This window comes from Salmo trutta, chromosome 18 (genome assembly GCF_901001165.1).
Source record: "Salmo trutta chromosome 18, fSalTru1.1, whole genome shotgun sequence".
NCBI lineage: Eukaryota > Metazoa > Chordata > Actinopteri > Salmoniformes > Salmonidae > Salmo > Salmo trutta.
In genome coordinates, this window is record NC_042974.1 from 38,694,917 (window position 1) to 38,717,376 (window position 22,460).

At 42.3% G+C, this 22,460-nt stretch overlaps 1 protein-coding gene across 1 annotated transcript in view; it reads left to right on the top strand.

The window, feature by feature from the left end:
• The first annotated feature begins 3,475 nt into the window (after window positions 1-3,475).
• LOC115153278 (phytanoyl-CoA hydroxylase-interacting protein-like) overlaps window positions 3,476-22,460 on the top strand; it is a 44,457-nt gene continuing 25,472 nt past the window's right edge. The window contains exon 1 of the mRNA XM_029698553.1: window positions 3,476-3,833. Coding sequence (XP_029554413.1) covers window positions 3,728-3,833 — 106 coding nt within the window. The 5' untranslated portion in view covers window positions 3,476-3,727. The remainder of the gene's footprint in view (window positions 3,834-22,460) is intronic.

Consider the following 22,460-nt stretch of genomic DNA (forward strand, 5'->3'; position numbering starts at 1 on the left):
CAAACAGGCAGATCAGGTGCAAACAGACCCCAGCCCTTGCATCACCACCGGGCCCCAGAGCAGCTCCCTACCTGAGGCTAGTCAGTCAGGAGCATCAGGAGCATCAGCATCCGGAGTCGCCACTTCACTGTTGACGTTGAGACTGGTGTTTTGCGGGTACTATTTAATGAAGCTGCCAGTTGAGGACTTGTGAGGCATCTGTTTCTCAAACTAGACAATCTAATGTCCTCTTGCTCAGTTGTGCACCGGGGCCTTCCACTCCTCTTTCTATTCTGGTTAGAGCCAGTTGGCGCTGTTCTGTGAAGGGAGTAGTACACAGCGTAGTACAAGAGCTTCAGTTTCTTGGCGATTTCTCGCATGGAATAGCCTTCATTTCTCAGAACAAGAATAGACTGATAAGTTTCAGGAGAAGGTTATTTGTTTCTAGCCATTTTGGGCCTGTAATTGAACCCACAAATGCTGATGCTCTAGATACTCAACTAGTCTAAAGAAGGACAGTTTTATTGCTTCTTTAATCAGCACAACAGTTTTCAGCTGTGCTAACATAATTGCAAAATGGTTTTCTAATGATCAATTAGCATTTTAAAATGATCAACTTAGATTAGCTAACACAACTTGTCATTGGAACATGGGAATGATGGTTGCTGATAATGGGCCTCTGTACGCCTATGTAGATATTCCATTAAAAAAATCTGCCGTTTCCAGCTACAATAGTAATTTACAACATTAACAATGTCTACATTGTATTTTTGGTCAATTTGATGATATTTTAATGGACAAAAAATGGGCTATTCTTTCAAAAACAAGGACATTTCTAAGTGACCCCAAACTTTTGAACGGTAGTGTATATATGAGCATAAATATGATACTGTAAGTTTGTAATATTTATGGGCAGCAAAAAAATGTTTGGTTTTTCAAGTCCATTTCTGCTTGATACCTGGTATGACAAATTGCAGTTTGTTTTTTTGTAAATGTAATTATTTGTAAATAACCTATGCAACTTATGTAACACACAAATGCTATCTTATCTTCTTGGTGCTTGAGCTTTATTTTCTGAAAATATTTAGGTTGTTCACCCAGATTATATATTCATGAAAACAGAGTGACCCAAGTCTCTCCAGTATGTGAGTACAGTACTGTACAGTACTGTGTGTGTGTGTGTGTGTGTGTGTGTGTGTGTGTGTGTGTGTGTGTGTGTGTGTGTGTGTGTGTGTGTGTGTGTGTGTGTGTGTGTGTGTGTGTGCGCGTGTGTGTGTGTGTGTGTGTGTGTGTGTGTGTGTGTGTGTGTGTGCATGCAAGAGAGAGAGAAAGAAATTGAGCTGCAGTAGTATGTTAAAGAATTCTAGTGAAGTAACCCTTTTGTACCACACTATTTGCCACATTGAAGAACTCTGGGTTAAGTGAATTATCACTTCTACCTCTAATCAGCAATCATGGGATTCATTCATGCTCCTTAGATGCCAGGTTAGGGTTGCACACTAATTTTCTGTCATGGTCTATGGACCCCCTGAAGTAGCCTTGGCCACCCCGTGGCCACCCTATGTATAAAACTCTAGTTCCGCCACTGCTTCCACAGCTCGTGACATGCGACCATTGTTGATTGCCATGCTCCTCTTGCTGTGCTCATTTGACTCCGCTTCCAGATGGGGGACGAGAGGCAGGAGATGGCTCCCCTGGCGAATGAACTCCGGGCAACACCGGCCAGTCGGATAACGACAAACGACAAGACGGAGATGTATTCAGCGCCATTGACAAATACAATTTTAGTGTTAGAATCTCATTAGTGTGCTGCATTTGAAATGCCATGGTGATTAATGTCTTACGGATGTTCAATTCACCCTTTCCCAACTATGCAGTTTTTTTTAAGACAAAAAAATAAGAACACAAGAGGAATGAAAATACACAAGAATGAAGCTATATACAGGGAGCACCAGTACCATATCTGTATGGAGGCGTCTTCCTATTTGCCCTGTATTGGACCAAAATGAAGTAGCACACTGATAAAGACACGTAGCCTAATATGAACAGCAACACATTCTTAGTTGACATTGAATATGCTGCAGGAATTTGCATTTGTCATGTTGTGTGTGTGTGTGTGTGTGTGTGTGTGTGTGTGTGTGTGTGCGCGCGCGCGCGTGTGTGTTTACAAGCACTTGCGCGTCCTTTTGTTCGTGCCTGCGTGTGTCTATACAGGCGGGCTTAGGGATTTCCTATTTCTAAGTGTATTAAATCACATATACGCAGCAGTTAGTTACTGCCTCTGCCTTCTCAGCATGATGACTCAGTAGTCCTTTTGGTGCAGTCGCAGACAGAGTGTCGGCCTGCTGAAAAGATAACACACATATTTGTCGAAATACCCCGAGACGCTCAAAACAATGGTGAAATGTAGAGTAACACCTCGTCACTCCAATGTTGCGCTAATGTCGACTGACGCTGGTTGAATCATCGTGGTTTCGTTGAATCAATGTGGGAAAATGATTAGATTTGCAAAAAGTAATCATTAACTTTTAACCTAAAACCAATGACATGATGACATTTGATGATTTCAAGTTGAATTCAAGATTAGTTGACAACTCAACCAAATGTAAATCAAAATTAGACATTGAACTGAAGTCTGTGCCCAGTGGGAGGGCATCCCGTTTTCTATTGGATTTAAATATTATCATATTGTTCCATTTTAATCGTATTGCCAATAGCATATTTAGTTTTGCTTCAGCACTGAATAAATATTTGACATAAAAGGAATGGTCATTCATTTTTTTGTCTGTGGGTTTGGTTTGACCCTCATGTTTGGACGATCCTGTCATTGTGGCGGAGTGATTGACTGGGTGTGCGGAGAGATAACTGCGACAGACAGACAGACAGACAGACAGACAGACAGAGAACTAACTGTGAGGTCAGTATTAATCATCTCAAGGCAATTTCATGGGTAAATACATTTATAGTTTGTAGTCTTTCATACATTTCGAATGAAGCCATCTGTGAAATCCCGCATGTGAATAGACTTTCTGTGTCACTGTTAGACTCAAGAAAAGGCCCATGGCTAAAGGATTGTGGCAGAGATAAGCCACAGCTGTTTAAAATACATTATTCTTCTTGTTATGAAAGGTGAGATGGGTCGTTCCCGCTTCATTAATTCGTGGGCCACTTGCACCTGCGCTCCTGTGGAGAGCGCGAGACGCGCAGAGATCTCTAAATAAGGTAATAGGCCTATGGACCATCTTGTTTGGATGACGTTAGCAGAAACGAAACGCAAAATAAACAATATGTATATAGGTTAGCATTTTGTTAAACCGGTGGGGGTGGAAGGGGTACTGTAGTTGGGCTACATAAATTGTTGCTCAATCTCCGGCATTCATGTTCCACTGTCCTGCGGCAGAATAGGGGAAACACTTGTGGCTTACATGGACGATAGCGCGCGCCTGGGACCTATTGAGTAGAAAAGTGTAATATAGACAATACATTATAAGGACTGGCATATCTTCGCTTTATGTATGCCTCTCACGTTGCAGCTTCAAATCGGCAGTGTGCTATGCGCTCGTGACGATTTGCTGACGCGCCTTCAGCCCCACCACGCTGGAGAGAGATGCTGCGAGGGAGCGAAGGGGCTGGGAACCGGTCACTCTATCTCTCTCTTTCTTGATCGAATGTGAAGGGACCAAGTCCTGCGGCAAAACGAGCGAAATTCCACCGATACCAGGAGAGGCATCCCGGCTCTGTTGTAGAAATGGAGGTTCCAAGATTGGGACACAACTTAACCAGCCCGATGAGTCCGTGTGAGGGCATGATAAAGAACCTCAGCTTGGACGGTATACAGTTATGCGAGCGAGAGGGTAAGCGCACAATAAACTGCATTTTGGATTGTCATGTAGCCCAGGCGTTGAAATTCCATGGATCACCCCCATCCACTCCACCAATTTCATTTTGTGTGCGTTAGAATATTCCCTTCCATCAGTTAATGAAAGATTACAGCCACGCTAGTGGGCTCTACTAGCCATATATAGTGGTGCCAGAATGACTGAATAAGGCTCAAAATAGTGGCCAGGGTTTCTGTTTGTCCCTTATTTTATGATGAAAATGTAATAATACGGCAGGTTTACAGTTAATCCGATTTGGACGGCGACTGGTGCGCTGCTGCGTGCGCGGAATAGCTGAGGGCATCAATGCATTTTTCTCACATAACCTATCTTATGTATGAATCATATGCATTTAGGGTTTTCACTATGAAACGGGCATAAATTCCACATGATGGCATTTCAGGAAAATGGGGTTTCACCATTTCAGAACCATGGAAGTGGACAGCAGCCGATGGATCGCTTTTGCACAGGTTTCAATGAATAGGGAACACTAACGTTATTCATGCCTGGTGCAGCTCTGAACAAAGCTTGACATTACACATATATACTATATATTGAAGTAGCCTACAGTTAGAGCTGTTTTAAGTCAGAAACCACATCCACAAGCCGATACAAAGATAGATTTGAACTGCATTATTTAACATGCTCTGACTAAGAAAAGCTACTATCTTTGAGAATTCAGCTGCATTTTGAAAATAGAACTCTTTTGGTATGCAACAGAGGAAACACTGTACAATGGTTAAAACATAATGGTCTTGATCATTAAAAGGTTTTGTCGAAGTTTACATTTCGATATCAGGCCTATTAAAACATTTGCAACATTAAGATAGTTTTGAGAAATACATGCAAATGGAGAACAGCTGTTGCTAGCCCCAGCCTAGGCTACTCTTTCGATGTATAGCCTATGTTGGCTGATCAGAATGAAAAAATAGCAAGTCATCATCACTGGGGGACTGGGCTCAAAGATGGCTGCACCCATCTGCAGACAGAAGCCCCGTTTATACCTGGTGTTAACATGTATCCTTTGTCCTAATTGTGCCCACATTTGTAGACAGGTGTGGATGTTCAAAAGACACATCGTGATCAGATTGTGATCAGATCTTCTTGCCCCCTCCGGAGGTAGTCAGGCAAACATTGTGTCTGGTTATCTCACAATTGTAGATGGCTCTGGACAGTGAAAATATTTAAATCATCATTATCCATCTTCTAAAATCATTGACAGGTGGTACCATTGACTTATGACATCAATAAGTGGCTTAAAATAAATAAATGAATATTATTTTGAAAGAATATCGATGAAATAATTTGCATACAGGGAGGGACCAGGAAATCTGGTCACAATGTGGAAACAGTCGATGGATAAGAGACACATTTTAATACCCAGGTGTAGATGCATATCTGAAAATGTGGGCATAATCAGAATGTGGACAAAATCAGGACCAGAGACATGCCAGGTATAAACAAAGCTAAAGATGGAGCATCCACACCCTTCACTCTAATTACTCAGATAATTTTACAATAGAGTGAGAGAACATGGACAAATTCATTTGTTACATAATACGCTGATGACACATACTCAGTGCTTTATTGCATTACAGTGCCTTTGGAAAGTATTCAGACCCCTTGACTTTTTTCACATTTTGTTGCGTTACAGCCTAATTCTAAAATTGATTTAAATAAAAAAAAACTCCTCAGCAATCTACACACAATACCCCATAATGACAAAGCGAAAAACAGGTTTTTAGACATTTTTGTAAATGTATAAAAAAAATAAAAAAACAGAAATACCTTATTTACATAGGTATTCAGACCCTTTCCTATTAGATTCGAAATTGAGCTCAGGTGCATCCTGTTTCCATTAATCATCCTTGAGATGTTTCTACAACTTGATTGGATTCCACCTGTGGTAAATTCAATTGCTTGGACATGATATGGAAAGGCACACACGTGTCTATATAAGGTCCTACAGTTGACAGTGCATGTCGGAGCAAAAACCAAGCCATGAGGTCGAATGAATTGTCCTTAGAGCTCAGAGACAGGATTGTGTGAAGGCACAGATCTGGGAAAGGGTACCAAAAAATGTCTGCAGCGTTGAAGGTTCCCAAGAACACAGTGGCCTCCATCATTCTTAAATAGAAGAAGTTTGGAACCACCAAAACTCTTCCTAGAGCTGGTCGCTCTGCCAAACTGAGCAATCGGGGGAGAAGAGCCTTGGTCAGGAAGGTGACCAAGAACCCGATGGTCACTCTGACAGAGCTCTAGAGTTCCACTGTGGAGATGGGAGAAACTTCCAGAAGGACAACAATATCTGCAGAACTCCTACAATCAGGCCTTTATTGTAGAGTGCCCAGACGGAAGCCACTCCTCAGTAAAAGGCACATGACAGCCTGCTTGGAGTTTGCCAAAAGGAACCTAATGACTCTCAGACAATGAGAAACAAGATTCTCTGGTCTGATGAAACAAAGATTGAACTCTTCGGCCTGAATGTCAAGCATCACATCTGGAGGAAACCTGGCACCATCCCTACGGTGAAGCATGGTGGTGGCAGCATCATGCTGTGGGGATGTTTTTCAGTGGCAGGGACTGGGAGACTAGTCAGGATCGAGGCAAAGATGAATGGAACAAAGTACATGGAGATCCTTGATGGAAACCTGCTCCAGAGTGCTCAGGACCTCAGACTTGGGTGAAGGTTCCCCTTCCAACAGGACAGCGACCCTAAACACACAGCCAAGACAGCACAGCAATAGCTTCGGGGCAAGTCTCCGAATGTCCTTGAGTGGCCCAGCCAGAGCCGGGACTTGAACCTAATCGAGCATCTCTGGAGAGACCTAAAAATAGCTGTGGAGCGACGCTCCCCATCCAACCTGACAGAGCTTGAGAGGATCTGCAGAGAAGAATGGGAAAAACTCCCCAAATACAGGTGTGCCAAGCTTGTAGCGTCATACCTAGGAAGACTAGATGCTGTAATCGCTAAAATATCACATGTACATAATGAAAAGAACACTTGATGGTGTAATTGTCATTACGAAGCAATTACAGCATTGAGTCTTCTTGGGTATGACGCTGCAGATCCTCTCAAGCTCTGTCAGGTTGGATGGGGAGCATCTCTGTACAGCAATTTTCAGGAGAGTATTTGAGAGTATTTAAGTCCACCTGTGGTAAAGGTGCTTCAACAAATGAATGAGTACAGGGTCTGAATACTTATGTAAATGTGATATTTCAGTTTTTTATTTGTAATAAATTAGCAAACATTTCTAAAAACCTGTTTTTGCTTTGTCATTATGGGGTATTGTCTGTAAATTGAAGAAGAAAAAAATAAATTAATCAATTTTAGAATAAGTCTGTAACGTAGCAAAATGTGGAAAAAGTCAGGGGGTCTGAATACTTTCCAAAGGCACCGTACATTTTATTGCAAGACAATAATCAACAAACTATAATCTACGGCCTAGTCACAGAAATATTACAGATGTGCATTTAGAAAGATGTTGAAAGTGAACGCTTAAACTGAGCTTGATAATGTGTCTTTTGATTTATACATAGGGGCTGTTGTCTAGGCCCTATCCAGTCAATGGTGGTCTTCATTAGGCCACACAAGCAGGGCAGTTAGACCCTGCCAACACAGTGCACCAATTGTACCTCTGGTTCTATTTCTCATTTCCTGGGGCGGCTGCCCATCATTTAATGTAGTGGGATGCTCTTTATATGCCCTTACGACTCTGGCCTGATTTTAAAACTCTAATTTTAGTAATGGTATAGGCTGAACTTTCTTATGGATGTTGCTGTTGGTGCCAGCTCTGTGCTTTGTACTGTGGGTTTACTGGGCTTGTATTGGCCCCTTTGCAGCAAACAAGCACTCTCCAATTTGTCAGTCAATACTGGGTAAATAAGGGATAAGTGTGCTTGAGCTGCCTACTGTTTGTAGTACAACAGCACAACAATCTCTGTCATTACTTTATAGATCCTGAGGGGAAATGAAATGATAGGGTTATAAAAAGCGTCTGCATTCTTTACCAAACATTATAATTGTATGTTGAGTATGAAGCTCCTTTCCCAAGACAGGCTGATTTGTTCACTAGCTTTGATGATGCTTGATGTAGCCTATGACCATCTGTATGTGTTTTGGGGTTGAGCACTCCTATTTGTATGTAGATTGCAATATATCTGATCCAATGTCATTGATGATAGGTCCAACATCATGATAATAATAAAACCATGCCTACTTGACAGCCCATCTAAACATGAAATCAGTTTAAACCACGTTTTTAGAATAAATCAAGTGTAGGACAGGATCATCTCCTGAAAATGCATTCTCACTAACACCACAGACAGTTTACCTCAACTTCACATGTAGGTGTCAGAGGAAGGCCCTAAAAGTTGTCAAAGACTCCAGCCACCCTAGTCAGACGGTTCACTCTGCTACCGCACGGCAAGCGGTACCGGAGCGCCAAGTCTAGGTCCAAGAGGCTTCTAATCAAGCCATAAGACTCCTGAACAGCTAATCAAATAGCTACCCAGACTATTTTCACCCCCCCCCCCCCCCCACACACACACACACATTCTATGCTGCTGCTACTCTCTGTTATCATCTATGCATAGCCACTTTAATAACCCTACCTGCATGTACATAATTACCTCAACTACCTCGACACCGGTGCCCCCGCACATTGACTCTGTACCGGTACCCCCTGTATATAGCCCCGCTATTGTTATTTACTGTTGCTCTTTAATTATTTGTTTTTCTTATCTCTTACTTTTTTATTTTAGGTATTTTTTGGTATTTTCTTAGAACTGTATTGTTGGTTAAGGTCTACACCTGTTGTATTCGGCGCATGTGACAAATACAATTTGATTTGATAGTTTATCCTGCTTTGACAGACTAAAGCTGGCAGCAAGTAGTTTTGATGGGTTGGTGTCACTTTAATAAATTTTCTCTGTGTTTTACTTTTTACGCTGCTAGGCTTGTCGAAATGTAGGGACTGTGCCCTTTAACGAATTGTTTGCCGTCTAGGAATACTATACATTTAGTTCTCTTGAAAATGTATTGGATTTTCTCCAATGTATTTATAGAATTGCTCATTTAATGTTAATTTCAGTGTCACAAACCTGTCTAAAAATAGAAAATGGCTTTGTCAGAGGCCCATCAATATTTTAGCATTGTGATGTGTATAAAGTGGTGGTGGTTTTCAGCATTGAGAAGGCACATGTGACTGAGCCTTTCCCCTCTGTTTCAAGAATAGCTCTGGGAACTGCATAGAGAAATAAAATAACTGGAACTGACAATATTTGAAGGACCCATTAAAATTTTTGTGTTTAAGACAGACATCCTATTTAAAAACTGTATAAGAAATTCAGCCACACTTCAAATGTGTGCCAACCAGGACTAATCTCAATATACATGTGTCACGTCTATGTCCAGTGGTTACCAGTTCAGTTTAGTTACCATGTTGGCAAGATGGTGCAGACAGACATGACAGCTCTGCTTCTAGCTACTAAGCAACTTTGCAGTATTTCGTTTTCTTTGTGTGTTATTTCTGCTTTACTCATCTCATATGTATATACTTTATTCTATTCTACTGTATTTTAATCAATGACACTCCGACATTGTTCGTCCTAATATTTATATATTTTATTCCATTCTTTTACTTTTAGATTTGTGTATTGTTGTGAATTGTTAGATTCTACTGCACTGTTGGAGATAAGAACTCAAACATTGCGCTACACCTGCATTAACATCTGCTAAATATGTATATGTGACCAATAACATTTGATTTGATAGAATCAAAGTTTATTGCTCGCTTACACATTTTTGCAGATGTTATAGTGGATGCAGCAAAATGTTTGTTACTAGCTCCTAACAATGCAATAAAATCTCAAACAAGTACACAAAAAATCCAATAAAACAATAATACAAGAAATCAAGAAATATCAGAACGACTCCAATTAACAACCCGAATAGCACTTCAACAGTAGCTAGGTTTCTATCTAGATTTTCATGTGAATATTCTAAAATCTGCACTAAACAATATGGACATTTTACCACCAGAGATGTGTTTCCAGCAAACTGATTTATTGTGGATAAAAGTCTGTTCATGATGACATAGTACACAGAAAAATGACTTTTGTGGTTACATTTATCTGTACCGAATGAAAAATGCTAGTTAAAAGGGTTTCCATCACATTTTCAACGCTATGATGGTTTTGTCACAAATGTGACCACTCTGGTCTTGGCACGTGCGCTCTAGCCAACAGCTCGCAGATACAGTGCAGGTAGGCTACCTACATGATGAGATTATTATGGATAAGAGCAAGATTATTTTCATTTTTCAAACGGCAGCCAAACATCAACATCAACATCAAGTGCACTTTCACCACCCTGTGAAGTTCATGATGACTTATTGAATCTGTTGCCTAATAAACTGCATGGTTTGCCGAGTCGTAGTGGGAGGACGAACTACACTACATGAACTCAGCAAAAAAAGAAACGTCCTCTCAATGTCAACTGCGTTTATTTTCAGTAAACTTAACATGTGTAAATATTTGTATGAACATAGCAAGATTCAACAACTGAGACATAAACTGAACAAGTTCCACAGACATGTGACTAACAGATATTGGAATAATGTATCCCTGAACAAAGGGGGGGTCAAAATCAAAAGTAACAGTCACTATCTGGTGTGGCATCTCCTCCATGTGGACTGCACCAGATTTGACAGTTCTTGCTGTGAGATGTCACCCCACGCTTCCACCAAGGCACCTGCAAGTTCCCGGACATTTCTGGGGGAATGGCCCTCACCCTCCGATCCAACAGGTCCCAGACGTGCTCAATGGGATTGAGATCCGGGCTCTTCGCTGGCCATGGCAGAACACTGACGTTCCTGTCTGGCAGGAAAACACGCACAGAATGAGTAGTATGGCTGGTGGCATTGTCATGCTGGAGGGTCATGTCAGGATGAGCCTGCAGGAAGGGTACCACATGAGGGAGGAGGATGTCTTGTAACGCACAGCGTTGAGATTGCCTGCAATGACAACAAGTTCAGTCTGATGATGCTGTGACACCGCCCCAGACCATGACGGATCCTCCACCTCCAAATCGATCCCGCTCCAGAGTACAGGTTTGGTGCAACGCTCATTCCTTCGATGATAAACGGGAATCTGACCATCACTCCTGGTGAGACAAAACCACGACTCGTCAGTGAAGAGCACTTTTTGCCAGTCCTGTCTGGTCCAGCGAAGGTGGGTATGTGCCCATAGGTGACGTTGTTGCCGGTGATGTCTGGTGAGGACCTGCCTTACAACGTGCCTACAAGCCCTACGTCTAGCCTTTCTCAGCCTACACGTGGTTTGCCACTGCGAGGATGATCAGCTGTCCGTCCTGTCTCCTTGTAGCGCTGTCTTAGGCGTCTCACAGTAGGGACATTGCAATTTATTGCCCTGGCCACATCTGCAGTCCTCATGCCTCCTTGCAGCATGCCTACGGCACGTTCACGCAGATGAGCAGGGACCCTGGGCATCTTTCATTTGGTGTTTTTCAGAGTCAGTAGAAAGGCCTCTTTAGTGTCCTAAGTTTTCATAACTGTGACCTTAATTGCCAACCGTCTGTAAGCTGTTAGTGTCTTAATGACCGTTCCACAGGTGCATGTTCATTAATTGTTTACGGTTCATTGAACAAGCATGGGAAATGGTGTGTAAATCCTTTACAATGAAGATCTGTGAATTTATTTGTATTTTTATGAATTATCTTTGAAAGACAGGGTCCTGAAAAAGGGACGTTTCTTTTGATGCTGAGTTTATATTCAGGTGACTCCCAAGTTAACTTTGATATGATGGTTATTATATCCATATATCTGCACAAAGGCGTTTCCACTGCCATTTCTCACATAATACATTTTACCGACACAAAAAGATCCCATCATGTCGAACTAACAAATTGTTTGTCGGTCCCCCCATTTTGCCCTCAGAACAGCCTCAATCCGTCAGGGCATGGACTGTACAAGGTGTCGAAAGCATTCCACAGGGATGCTGGCCCATGTTGACTCCAATGCTTCCCACAGTTGTGTCAAATTGGCTGGATGTCTTTTGGGTGGTGGACCTTTCTTGATACACACAGGAAACTGTTGAGCGTGAAAAACCCAGCAGTGTTACAGTTCTTGACACAAAAACAGTCTTCCCTATGGCTCAGTTGGTAGAGCATGGTGTTTGCAATGCCAGCATGGTGTGTGCAGGGTTGTGGGTTTGATTCCCACAGGGGGCCAGTACAAAATAAATGCATGTAATAAAAATGAAATGTATGTATTCACTACTGTAAGTTGCTCTGGATAAGAGTGTCTGCTAAATGATTAAAAAATCAGTATGCCTGCTACCATACACCGTTCAAAGGCACTTGCATTTTTAGGCTTGCCTATTCACCCTCTGAATGATGGCGCCGGAGGGGATGGCTGCCGTTTTATTGGCTCTTTGTTTTTTTCGCATAGTAACTTATTTTGTACATAATGTTGCTGCTACAGTCTCTTATGACCGAAAATAGCTTCTGGACATCAGAACAGCGATTACTCACCTCGAATTGGACGAAGATTTTTTCTTTAACGAGTCGGACGGGAAGGATATACTCCAAACACCCAAACAGGCCCTCATCCCCATCATTCGCTGGAGAAAGAAACTGAGATTTAGTGGAAAGAGATCAGGGTGCCTTGTGAGGATCAGGTGACGAGTGGCTAATCTGCCTTTGCCATCAGTACTGTTAGCTAATGTTCAATCGCTGGAAAATAATTGGGACAAACTGAAAGCATGTATATCCTGCCAACAGGACATTAAATACTGTAATATCTTATGTTTCACCGAGTCGTGGCTGAACAACGACATTAATAACATACAGCTGACGGGTTATACACTATCGGCAGGATAGAACAGCTGCCTCTGGTAAGACACGGGGCGGGGGCCTATGCATATTTGTAAACAACAGCTGGTGCACGATATCTAAAGGAGTCTTGAGGTTTTGTTCGCCTGAGGTAGAATATCTCATGATAAGCTGTAGACCACACTATCTACCTAGAGAGTTTTCATCTATATTTTTCGTAGCTGTCTACATACCACCACAGACTGATGCTGGCACTAAAACCGCACTCAATGAGCTGTATACCGCCATAAGCAAACAAGAAAACGCTCATCCAGAGGCGACACTCCTAGTGGCCGGGGACTTTAATGCAGGGAAACTTAAATCAGTTTAACCTAATTTCTATCAGCATGTTAAATGTGCAACCAGAGGGAAAAAAACTCTAGACCACCTTTACTCCACACAGAGAGACATGTACAAAGCTCTACCTTGCCCTCCTTTTGGTAAATCTGACCATAATTCTAACCTCCTGATTCCTGCTGACAAACAAAAATTAAAGCAGGAAGCACCAGTGACTCGGTCTATAAAAAAGTAGTCAGATGAAGCAGATGCTAAACTACAAGACTGTTTTGCTAGCAGAGACTGGAATATGTTCCGGGATTCTTCCGATGGCATTGAGGAGTACACCACATCAGTCACTGGCTTCATCAATAAGTGCATCGATGACGTCGTCCCCACAGTGACTGTATGTACATACCCCAACCAGAAGCCATGGATTACAGGTGACATTCGCACTGAGCTAAAGGGTATAGCTGCTGCGTTCAAGGTGCGGGACTCTAACCCGGAAGCTTATAAGAAATCCCACTCTGCCCTCCGACAAACCATTAAGATTGAATCGTACTATACTAACTCCGACGCTCGTCGGATGTTGCAGGGCTTGCAAACTATTATAGACTACAAAGGGAAGCATAGCCGAGAGCTACCCAGTGATACGAGCCTACCAGATGAGCTAAATAATTTCTATGCTCGCTTCGAGGCAAGTAACACTGAAACATGCTTGAGAGCATCAGCTGTTCCGGACAACTGTGTGATCACGCTGTCCGCAGCCGATGTGAGTAAGACCTTTAAACAAGTCAACATTCACAAGGCCGCAGGGGCAGACGAATTACCAGAACGTGTACTCCGAGCATGCGCTGACCAACTGGCAAGTGTCTTCACTGACATTTTCAACCTCTCCCTGTCAGAGTCTGTAATAACAACATGTTTCAAGCAGACCACCATAGTCCCTGTGGCCAAGAACACTAAGGTAACCTGCCTAAATGACTACTGACCCATAGCACTCACATCTCTAGCCATGAAATGCTTCGAAAGGTTGGACATGTCTCACATCAACACCATTATCCCAGAAACCCTAGACCCACTCTAATTTGCATACCGTCCCAACAGATCCACAGATGATGCAATCTCTATTTGACTCCACACTGCCCTTTCACACCTGGACAAAAGGAACACCTATGTGAAAATGCTATTCATTGACTACAGCTCATCGTTCAACACCATAGTTCCTTCAAAGCTCATCATGAAGCTAAGGACCCTGGGACTAAACACCTCCCTCTGCAACTGGATCCTGGACTTCCTAACGGGCCGCCCCCAGGTGGTAAGGGTAGGTAACAACACATCCGCCACGCTGATCCTCAACACGGTCACCCCTCAGGGGTGTGTACTCTGTCCCCTCCTGTACTCCCTGTCCCCTCTGTCTCCTCCTGTACTCAAGACTGCCCGGCCATGCACGACTCCACCACCATCATTAAGTTTGCCGATGACACAACAGTGGTAGGCCTGATCACCGACAACGATGAGACAGCCTATAGGGAGGAGGTCAGAGACCTGACCGTGTGGTGCAAGAACAACAACCTCTCCCTCAACGCGATCAAGATAAAGGAGATGATTGTGGACTACAGGAAAAAGAGGACCGCACACATCCCCATTCTCATCAACAGGGCTGTAGTGGAGCAGGTTGAGAGCTTCAAGTTCCTTGGCGTCCACATCACCAACAAACTAACATGGTCCAAGCACACCAAGACAGTTGTGAAGAGGGCATGACAAAACCTATACCCCCTCAGGAGACTGAAAAGATTTGGCATGGGTCCTCAGATCCTCAAAAGGTTTTACAGCTGCACCATCGAGAGCATCCTGACGGGTTGCATCACTGCCTGGTATGGCAACTGCTCGACCTCCAACCGCAAGGCACTACAGAAGGTAGTGCGTACGGCCCAGTACATCACAGGGGCCAAGTTTCCCGCCATCCAGGACCTTTATACCAGGTGCTGTCATAAGAGGGCCCTAAAAATTGTCAAAGACTCCAGCCACCCTTGTCATAGACTGTTCTCTCTGCTACCACACGGCAAGTGGTACCGGAGCGCCAAGTCTAGGTCCAAGACAACTTCTACTGTCACATTGGTATAAATGATTCGAGAGACAGACGCAGGAATGCGTTATAAGGGTTTTTATTGTACCCAAATTACGGCGTGCTGTGTAAAGGCACGGCGACGAAGACCAAACAAAAGCTATACAAAACACAGGGTTGAAACTCAAACAAAATAGCGAGGAGAACCTCGAATAAATAACACATGCGCACAATTATTAATACACGGGACAAGACCCATAATCATCTGCGCAATCCACAAGAGCACAAAAGCCCAAAACACACAGCACAGGTACTCACACGCACAAACGGACACTGTAACAATAATCAACAGCCCAATGGAAACCAAAGGGCACACTTATACAAGTACTAATCAGTGGGAATAGGGGACAGGTGTGCGTAATGAAAGATCCGGAGGGATCCGTGACAGTACCCCACTGACGCATTGCATTAGCAGCGCAACGACACCGGCCTCGGGGGCGATCACAGTAATGCAGTGCAGGCTGATCAGGACCCGATGCAGCTGCCGAAGTTGCGTCGTCGGACGGGCCAGTTGCCGCTGCCAAAGTTGCGGCTGTGTCGGATGGACCTGTTGCAGTGGTGTCGGATGGACTGGTTGTGGTGGCGCCGGACAGGCCAGTTGCAGCTGCAGAAGCTGCGTCATTGGACGGACCCGTTGTAGCAACCTCGGACGGCCCAGTTGCAGCTGCCGAAGTTGCGGCGGTGCTGGACCGACCAGTCGTAGCGTTGTCGGATGGGCCATTCCCGCTGTCTCCCAAAAGGGTTGATTATTCTGTCACGTTGGTATGAAGGGGTTGGGAGACAGGCGCAGGAATGCGTAATAGGGGGTTTTATTTCCCAAATTACAGCGTGCCGTGTAAAGGCACGTGGACGAAGACCAAACAAACACGAATACAAAACACAGGAGAGAAACCCAAACAAAAGAGCGAGGAGTACCTCGAATTAATGATTATCACACGTGACGAGACCCGTAATCATCTGCACAATATACGTGGCATGAAAGCCAAAACAACATAGCACAGGTACTCACACGACCAACGGACATTGTAACAATAATCGACAGCCCAATGGAAACCAAAGGGCACACTTATACAAGTACTAATCAGTGGGAATAGGGGACAGGTGTGCGTAATGAAAGTTCCGGAGGGATCTGTGACATCTACCCCAAAGCCATAAGACTCCTGAACATCTAATCAAATGCCTACACAGACTATTTGCATTGCCCCCCCCCCCCACCCCATTCTACGTTGCTGCTACTCTCTGTTATTATCTATGCATAGTCACATTAATAACTCTACCTACATGCACATATTACCTAAATTCCCTCGATACAGGGTGCCCCCGCACATTGACTCTGTACCGGTACCCCCTGTATATAGCCCCGCTATTGTTATTTACTGCTGCTCTTTAATTATTTGTTATTCTTATCTCTTACTTTTTTATGTATTTTCTTAAAACTGCATTGCTGGTTAAGGGCTTGTAAGTAAGCTTTTCACTGTAAGGACTACACCTGTTGTATTCGGAGCATGTGACAAATAATATTTGATTTGATTTGATTGGCAAACATACACTATCCATGTCTCAATTGACTCAAGGTTTAAAAATCCTTCTTTAACCTGTCTCCTCCCCTTCATCTACACTGATTGAAGTGGATTTCACTTGTGACATCAATAAGGGATCATAGCTTTCACCTGGATCCACCTGGTCAGTCTATGTCATTGAATTAGCAGATGTTGTTAATGTTTTGTACACTCAGTGTATATTAGAGTGAGCTATGTCAAGAATCCAGTATATAAATAAATATGCAGTGTGTATAAACAGTGTAACTACAGTGTACAGTAATAGAAATATTAGAATGAACTTTGTTGAGAAAACAGTATTTAAATAGACAGTACAAAACCACATGGCAAAATGTATAGAATTGCAGAAAATTAGCTATATAAATATATAGTATATTGTACATATGTGAATGGCGTGTATAGACAGTATGGGCAGTAGGTGAATAGAAAAGGTCTGTACAGCAGTAGATATCTGGATAAGCCATGACTATAATACAGTATATACAAATAAAGTGGGTAAAACAGTATGTAAACATTATTAAAGTGGCTAGTGTTCAATGACTCTATGTACATATTGCAGCAGTCTCTAAGGTGCAGGGTAGAGTGCCGAGTGTTAGCCAGCTAGTGACAGTGTCTAAGGTTCAGGGAAGGGTACTGGAAGGTCCATGATGGATGGGTGACATTCATTTAACCAAGTACTGTGTCAGTTTTCTGAGAGACCTCCCAACCGCCATCCCCCATTCCAGCTGTGACACCATCAGAGCCAGCCTCACTGTCGGATACAGGCCGGGTGTGTGAATTGAGCCTACCATCTGTCTTGCAGTAGCAACAACTAAATGAACAGTAACAATAAAGCCCCTCCCCAAGAGCCCAATTTTACCAAACTTTAGCTCAGGCCTGTTGCCAATTGTTTTTCTACAATGTACTAACAAGAGAGGCTTAGACTCAAAACCCCTAAAAGCCAGTGGAAATAATGGAGAAACCTTTTAAGCGATAACTCCAGGAACTTTATGAGGAAATGGAGAGATCAATAGAGATCAATCATACTCTCGATACCATACCAGTGGTGTATGCAAATCATATCAAAGAGGTGATTTGATTCATTATCCTGGCTCTCTGACAACTCAGAGAGACCATATTTTGTGTGGGCAGTTGACCCATGAGTGTGTCTGGCAGGAAGAGTAATCCATGTCAGTTACACTGCTGCTGTCCACCTCATCCAGACCAGACACTGCTCTTAGAGCTCTGTGGATTTAACCCTTTCTTGTGAACAGAATGTGTAACCTAGTTGGAGGACAAAATTATGTTGAAATCAAAATGGTTATTTAGGTAAAAAGATATTCTTGATCAAAATGATAAATTATGTATTTCAACAATGCTATGTAAAAAGTTCCATAATGGATTGATTTTTAAGCCAAAGTATTCTGTTGAGGGATTTAACATAGGCCTAATTTAATTTCACTCTGGTGTCATTAACAAATTCTATGCTAATGAAACACAATGACACATCTATTTTTTGACAAGTTAAGAATGAACGCTCTTATCGTCCTTCCCCAAAAAACATTTTGGATTGAATTAATTTGTTATGACAGCTGGTTATATTTACAGTTGAATTCTTTTGTGATATACATGGTTTTATTTAGTCCATCACTCAGAATTCTTAGACATTGTTTTTTCTCTTTGTTTCTATGTTATTGTTTTCTTTGTTGATCAATTACCCTGTGATTGGAGTAATAGGTAACTCACAGTAACTGTATGGAGCTGTATGAACAGAGCTTTGTGTTTCGCTACTAGTAGGATGTTATTTCTCTGGCAACGTCTTCACTCTCAGCTTGTGCTCTCTTGCCAGTGTATAAGGACAAAACAGTGATTTTCAAAGGCCTGCCCTGAATCCCATTTGGTGTTTGTAGTGTTGTGTTGGAGTCTTTTAGAGTAAGAATGGACCAAAAACAAATGGTCCTAGGCAGCACCTACGGATTTCCAACAGCATTCAGATTTCCAAATGCTTCGAATTTGTATTCATAGCCTATGGGTCATGTCGACACTCAGGAAAACTCCATCACTCAAGTCACAAGACACGCCATGTATGTTAACTAGGTTGATATTGATTTAGTTTAACTTCACCCTAGTGCTCAAATTAAATTAAACTCGATTAGTTTCATTTGACAAGGTTAAGGACACATTTGCAGCAAACTGCGATTCTTGGCCATGCTTCCTGGCTCTCCCTGTACCTACTGTAGCTCGTAAATGATGAGATTGTAAGCCATGAATTCAATCATTGAATGAAACCTGCGATGCCAATGTTTATGTACTATATTTACAAAATCTGTTATTTACAGAGCACACACACATTTCATTAGGAAAGCAACTGCATAAAAACGGCAATGCAGATTTAAGTCAGACCTGTATCATGCCAATGTTTCTATTTCAAAATGTGACAAAAGGATAAACACCCTACTGCACCCATGGGATTGTGTGAATAAGCTAGTACATAACTGTGAGCTCAGTGTCTTTACACACCAGACAGCTGGCTTAGAGCCTGCAGTATGACAAGGCTCATTTCTAATCCTCTGAAATTAAGTTGGAATATATTACATGCCATTTCAGAAATGCAAATAATGTATACAGTATGTACTTCCATGGACTCCCTGTCTCCCACCCAGGCATACATCTGTTTTCCACCGCTTCCTTTCTTTTGGGTTTGATGAGCTCATTGGTAAATGTATTTTTAATGACCTAACATTTACCCTCATTATACTCACTATGTTAGCTTACCATAAGTCTGTCAGGGCTGTACCTCATGGCCTCCATTACCTAATGGGCATATTGACAACAATGACCTTGAAGCCTATCTAATGGAACAGGCCTTGAACTTGAATTGTCTGTGACTATTGCTTGGTGTTAGTTATGTGAGCCAACACATTCTAGGCCTTAGGCAAGGATCGTCATCACACTATGTTAGCTTGGAAGACCTACGATACCCTGAAAAGCAGTCCTGTCTGACACATACGCATCTACAGTATCACAAGGCCTGGGCCAAACAGGCCAACAGCTCCATTAATGCAAGGCAAACGTTCTATGACTCATACATTGTTTTATTTTCTATTGTCTGTTTGTGTTCAGTGTTCACTATTAATAAGAAAAGTTTGCTCAATTTAATATTTTAATGGCACACCTAATAAAACATAGTCGAGCATTGAACATTCATTGTTTTGTTGTGATCATTTTACTATATGATCACAACAAAACAATGAATGTTCAATGCTCAACTATGTTTTACTAGGTGCGCCATTAAAATATTAAATTGAGCAAACTTTTCTTATTAATAGTGAACACTGAACACAAACAGACAATAGAAAATAAAACAAACAATCACATCCATAGAATGAAGGTGGAGCATCGGCGGTGAGTAGCGGTTCTTCCGATAGCAAAAAAAGAGAGAACAGGCAGGTGTACCCATCCCTTGGTTCTGCTTACCCCACCATGTCTTTATTACTATCCATGAAGAACACCTGAAACAAAAAAAGTCAGATGCTAAGCAACAGGTCAAGACAGGAAATGAACTACCCATTTATTGACAGATGTGCTCTCACCATGTGATCTCTCACTCGCTTCATGAACCTGATGACCCACAGCAGGAGGCAGAGAGGGTCTTGGATTTCCAAAAGCGCAAAGTATTGTGGCTCTGGGCCGGTGGCATGAGGCGACAGGAAATACATATTGCGCCTGATAAGACAGAGAGAGACACAGGGAAGATAGAAATTAGATGAGTAATGCCTCTTCTTGATGTATAGACTGATAGACAGAGCATGTTGCTGATCACAAACTTACACAAAACGTATGTTATAGGCCTATTTTAAGTGAGAAGTAGCCATTGGTCTGAAGCCGAAAAATAAAATAAATTCACATGAGCACCGCAATGTGTACTTCACCCATGCTCTACCAAGGTTTTCCAGCTCACAGCTTTGACCTACTACAGTAGCTACAGTATGTTGGTATATTGTACATCAAACAATGTGTAGGCAGGTTGCTTAGGATTCAAACCTTCTCAAACAGCACCTTATCAAACAGCCTAATACTCTTAGAGGTGCTCCCATAATAATGTGATTTGTACCACATACAAGGTAATGTATTGCATTCTTCCCACCCCACACTAAGGCATTACCCAATTTTAGTCACAACATAACAGGTGGTGTGTTCGACAGCCACTCATATAGATAGGTCTATGGAGCCTGTCTGCATTTTTTATTTCTGTAACCGTTAGCTTACCTATGTAATATTGACATAAGCTCAGAAACACTTTTTTGCAAACATAGTCCTGTTTTATCAAGTGGAGGCTCCTCAGAGGTGGACCATTTTTGAGCAATGTTCATCAGTAAACTTTGTACATAGAATTCAGGGATGGCCATTATATCTCGACGGGCTACAGGGTTATGCAGGCTCTCCTGTTCAAGCCCAGGTCTACCACACCTACTATATAAGATCTTGATGAACAGCTGAGGTATTGATGAATAGCTGAGCAGTGAAATCAGGTGTGGTAGCACTGGGCTTGAACAGGAGAGCCTGCATAACCCTTCAGCTCATCAATAGCAATTTTGGTAGGTGCTGATACAAACACTGTTACAATTGACAAACTGCTGAGAAACACCTGTAAAATACAAACTAATTCAACAAGTACAAAACACTTTTAAGAATACATTCTTATAAATCTGACATTGGATAGGTGCTCTAAATCCTTTAGGTACCGATGTTCTTAATAAAGCTGTCAGACTCCAGGAAAAAAACACATTCCCAAATGTATAAATATGAAAACAGATGGGAGTACTCACAGATTTGGAACAGAACATACATAAGTGCTACTGATAGTGTGCGATGTACTGTGTGCATATGAATAAGCGTAAGTCATAGCTTCTCAAACGACAGAAAGTTGCGCCTGAAAAGGAGAAACGTTTACAACCTGTGCAATTTATCGCATGCATTTGTACGGTAGGGATGGCGTGCATCTGATCAATGAGGGCGACGTCGTCTTGAGAGTTTGAGAGCTGGTCTCGCCACTGTTCTCTCCTTCATAGTAGCAAGACGCGCGCACAACTACTAGTACACGTCACACTCCCTGTTCCTTGCCACTCAACGATGCCTAATGAACCCAAAGGCTATTTTACATACATCTAATACATCAAAAAAATAAGCACACGTGCATGCGCCGGTGTCTGGAATGGGAGCGGGTGTCAAAAACTATACACGAAAGAGAATGGTCAATATGTCTTTCAAATCCCAGTGACTCTAACCGTTGCGCTACGAACCCTGTAACAGATACTTCGATTTGACACTATTTAAATGGAAGCTGTCCATTCCAAAATATGTTGTTTCATTCACAAAATACTGATTGAACATTTATTTATCTTGTTTGGTTAAACATGTTTTTTTAAGGAACAGTTGATATTTTGCAGTTTAATTTGATCACATAGGCAACCAAGTTAGCAAGCAAGGCGCTTTATTTTGACTTGCGCACAGGTCGCGCCTAGCAAGCAATGATCAATATGATGGCGTTGTTTTAACGTTACCTGGATGCTTCTTGAGCAACCCTGCTGCTTTTTACTTGTGGATGGCGACTTCAGCTTTTTGGAAACACGTTGAAAAGTAACGTGACACTGTTGATCAGAGTCAGCGCAAATGTGGATTATAATGACAAGGAAATTGCATTGACAGAGAAGGGAGTGTACTGAATTAATGCATAAGGTATGGGCTAGAATTTTCTCTGGATCTTC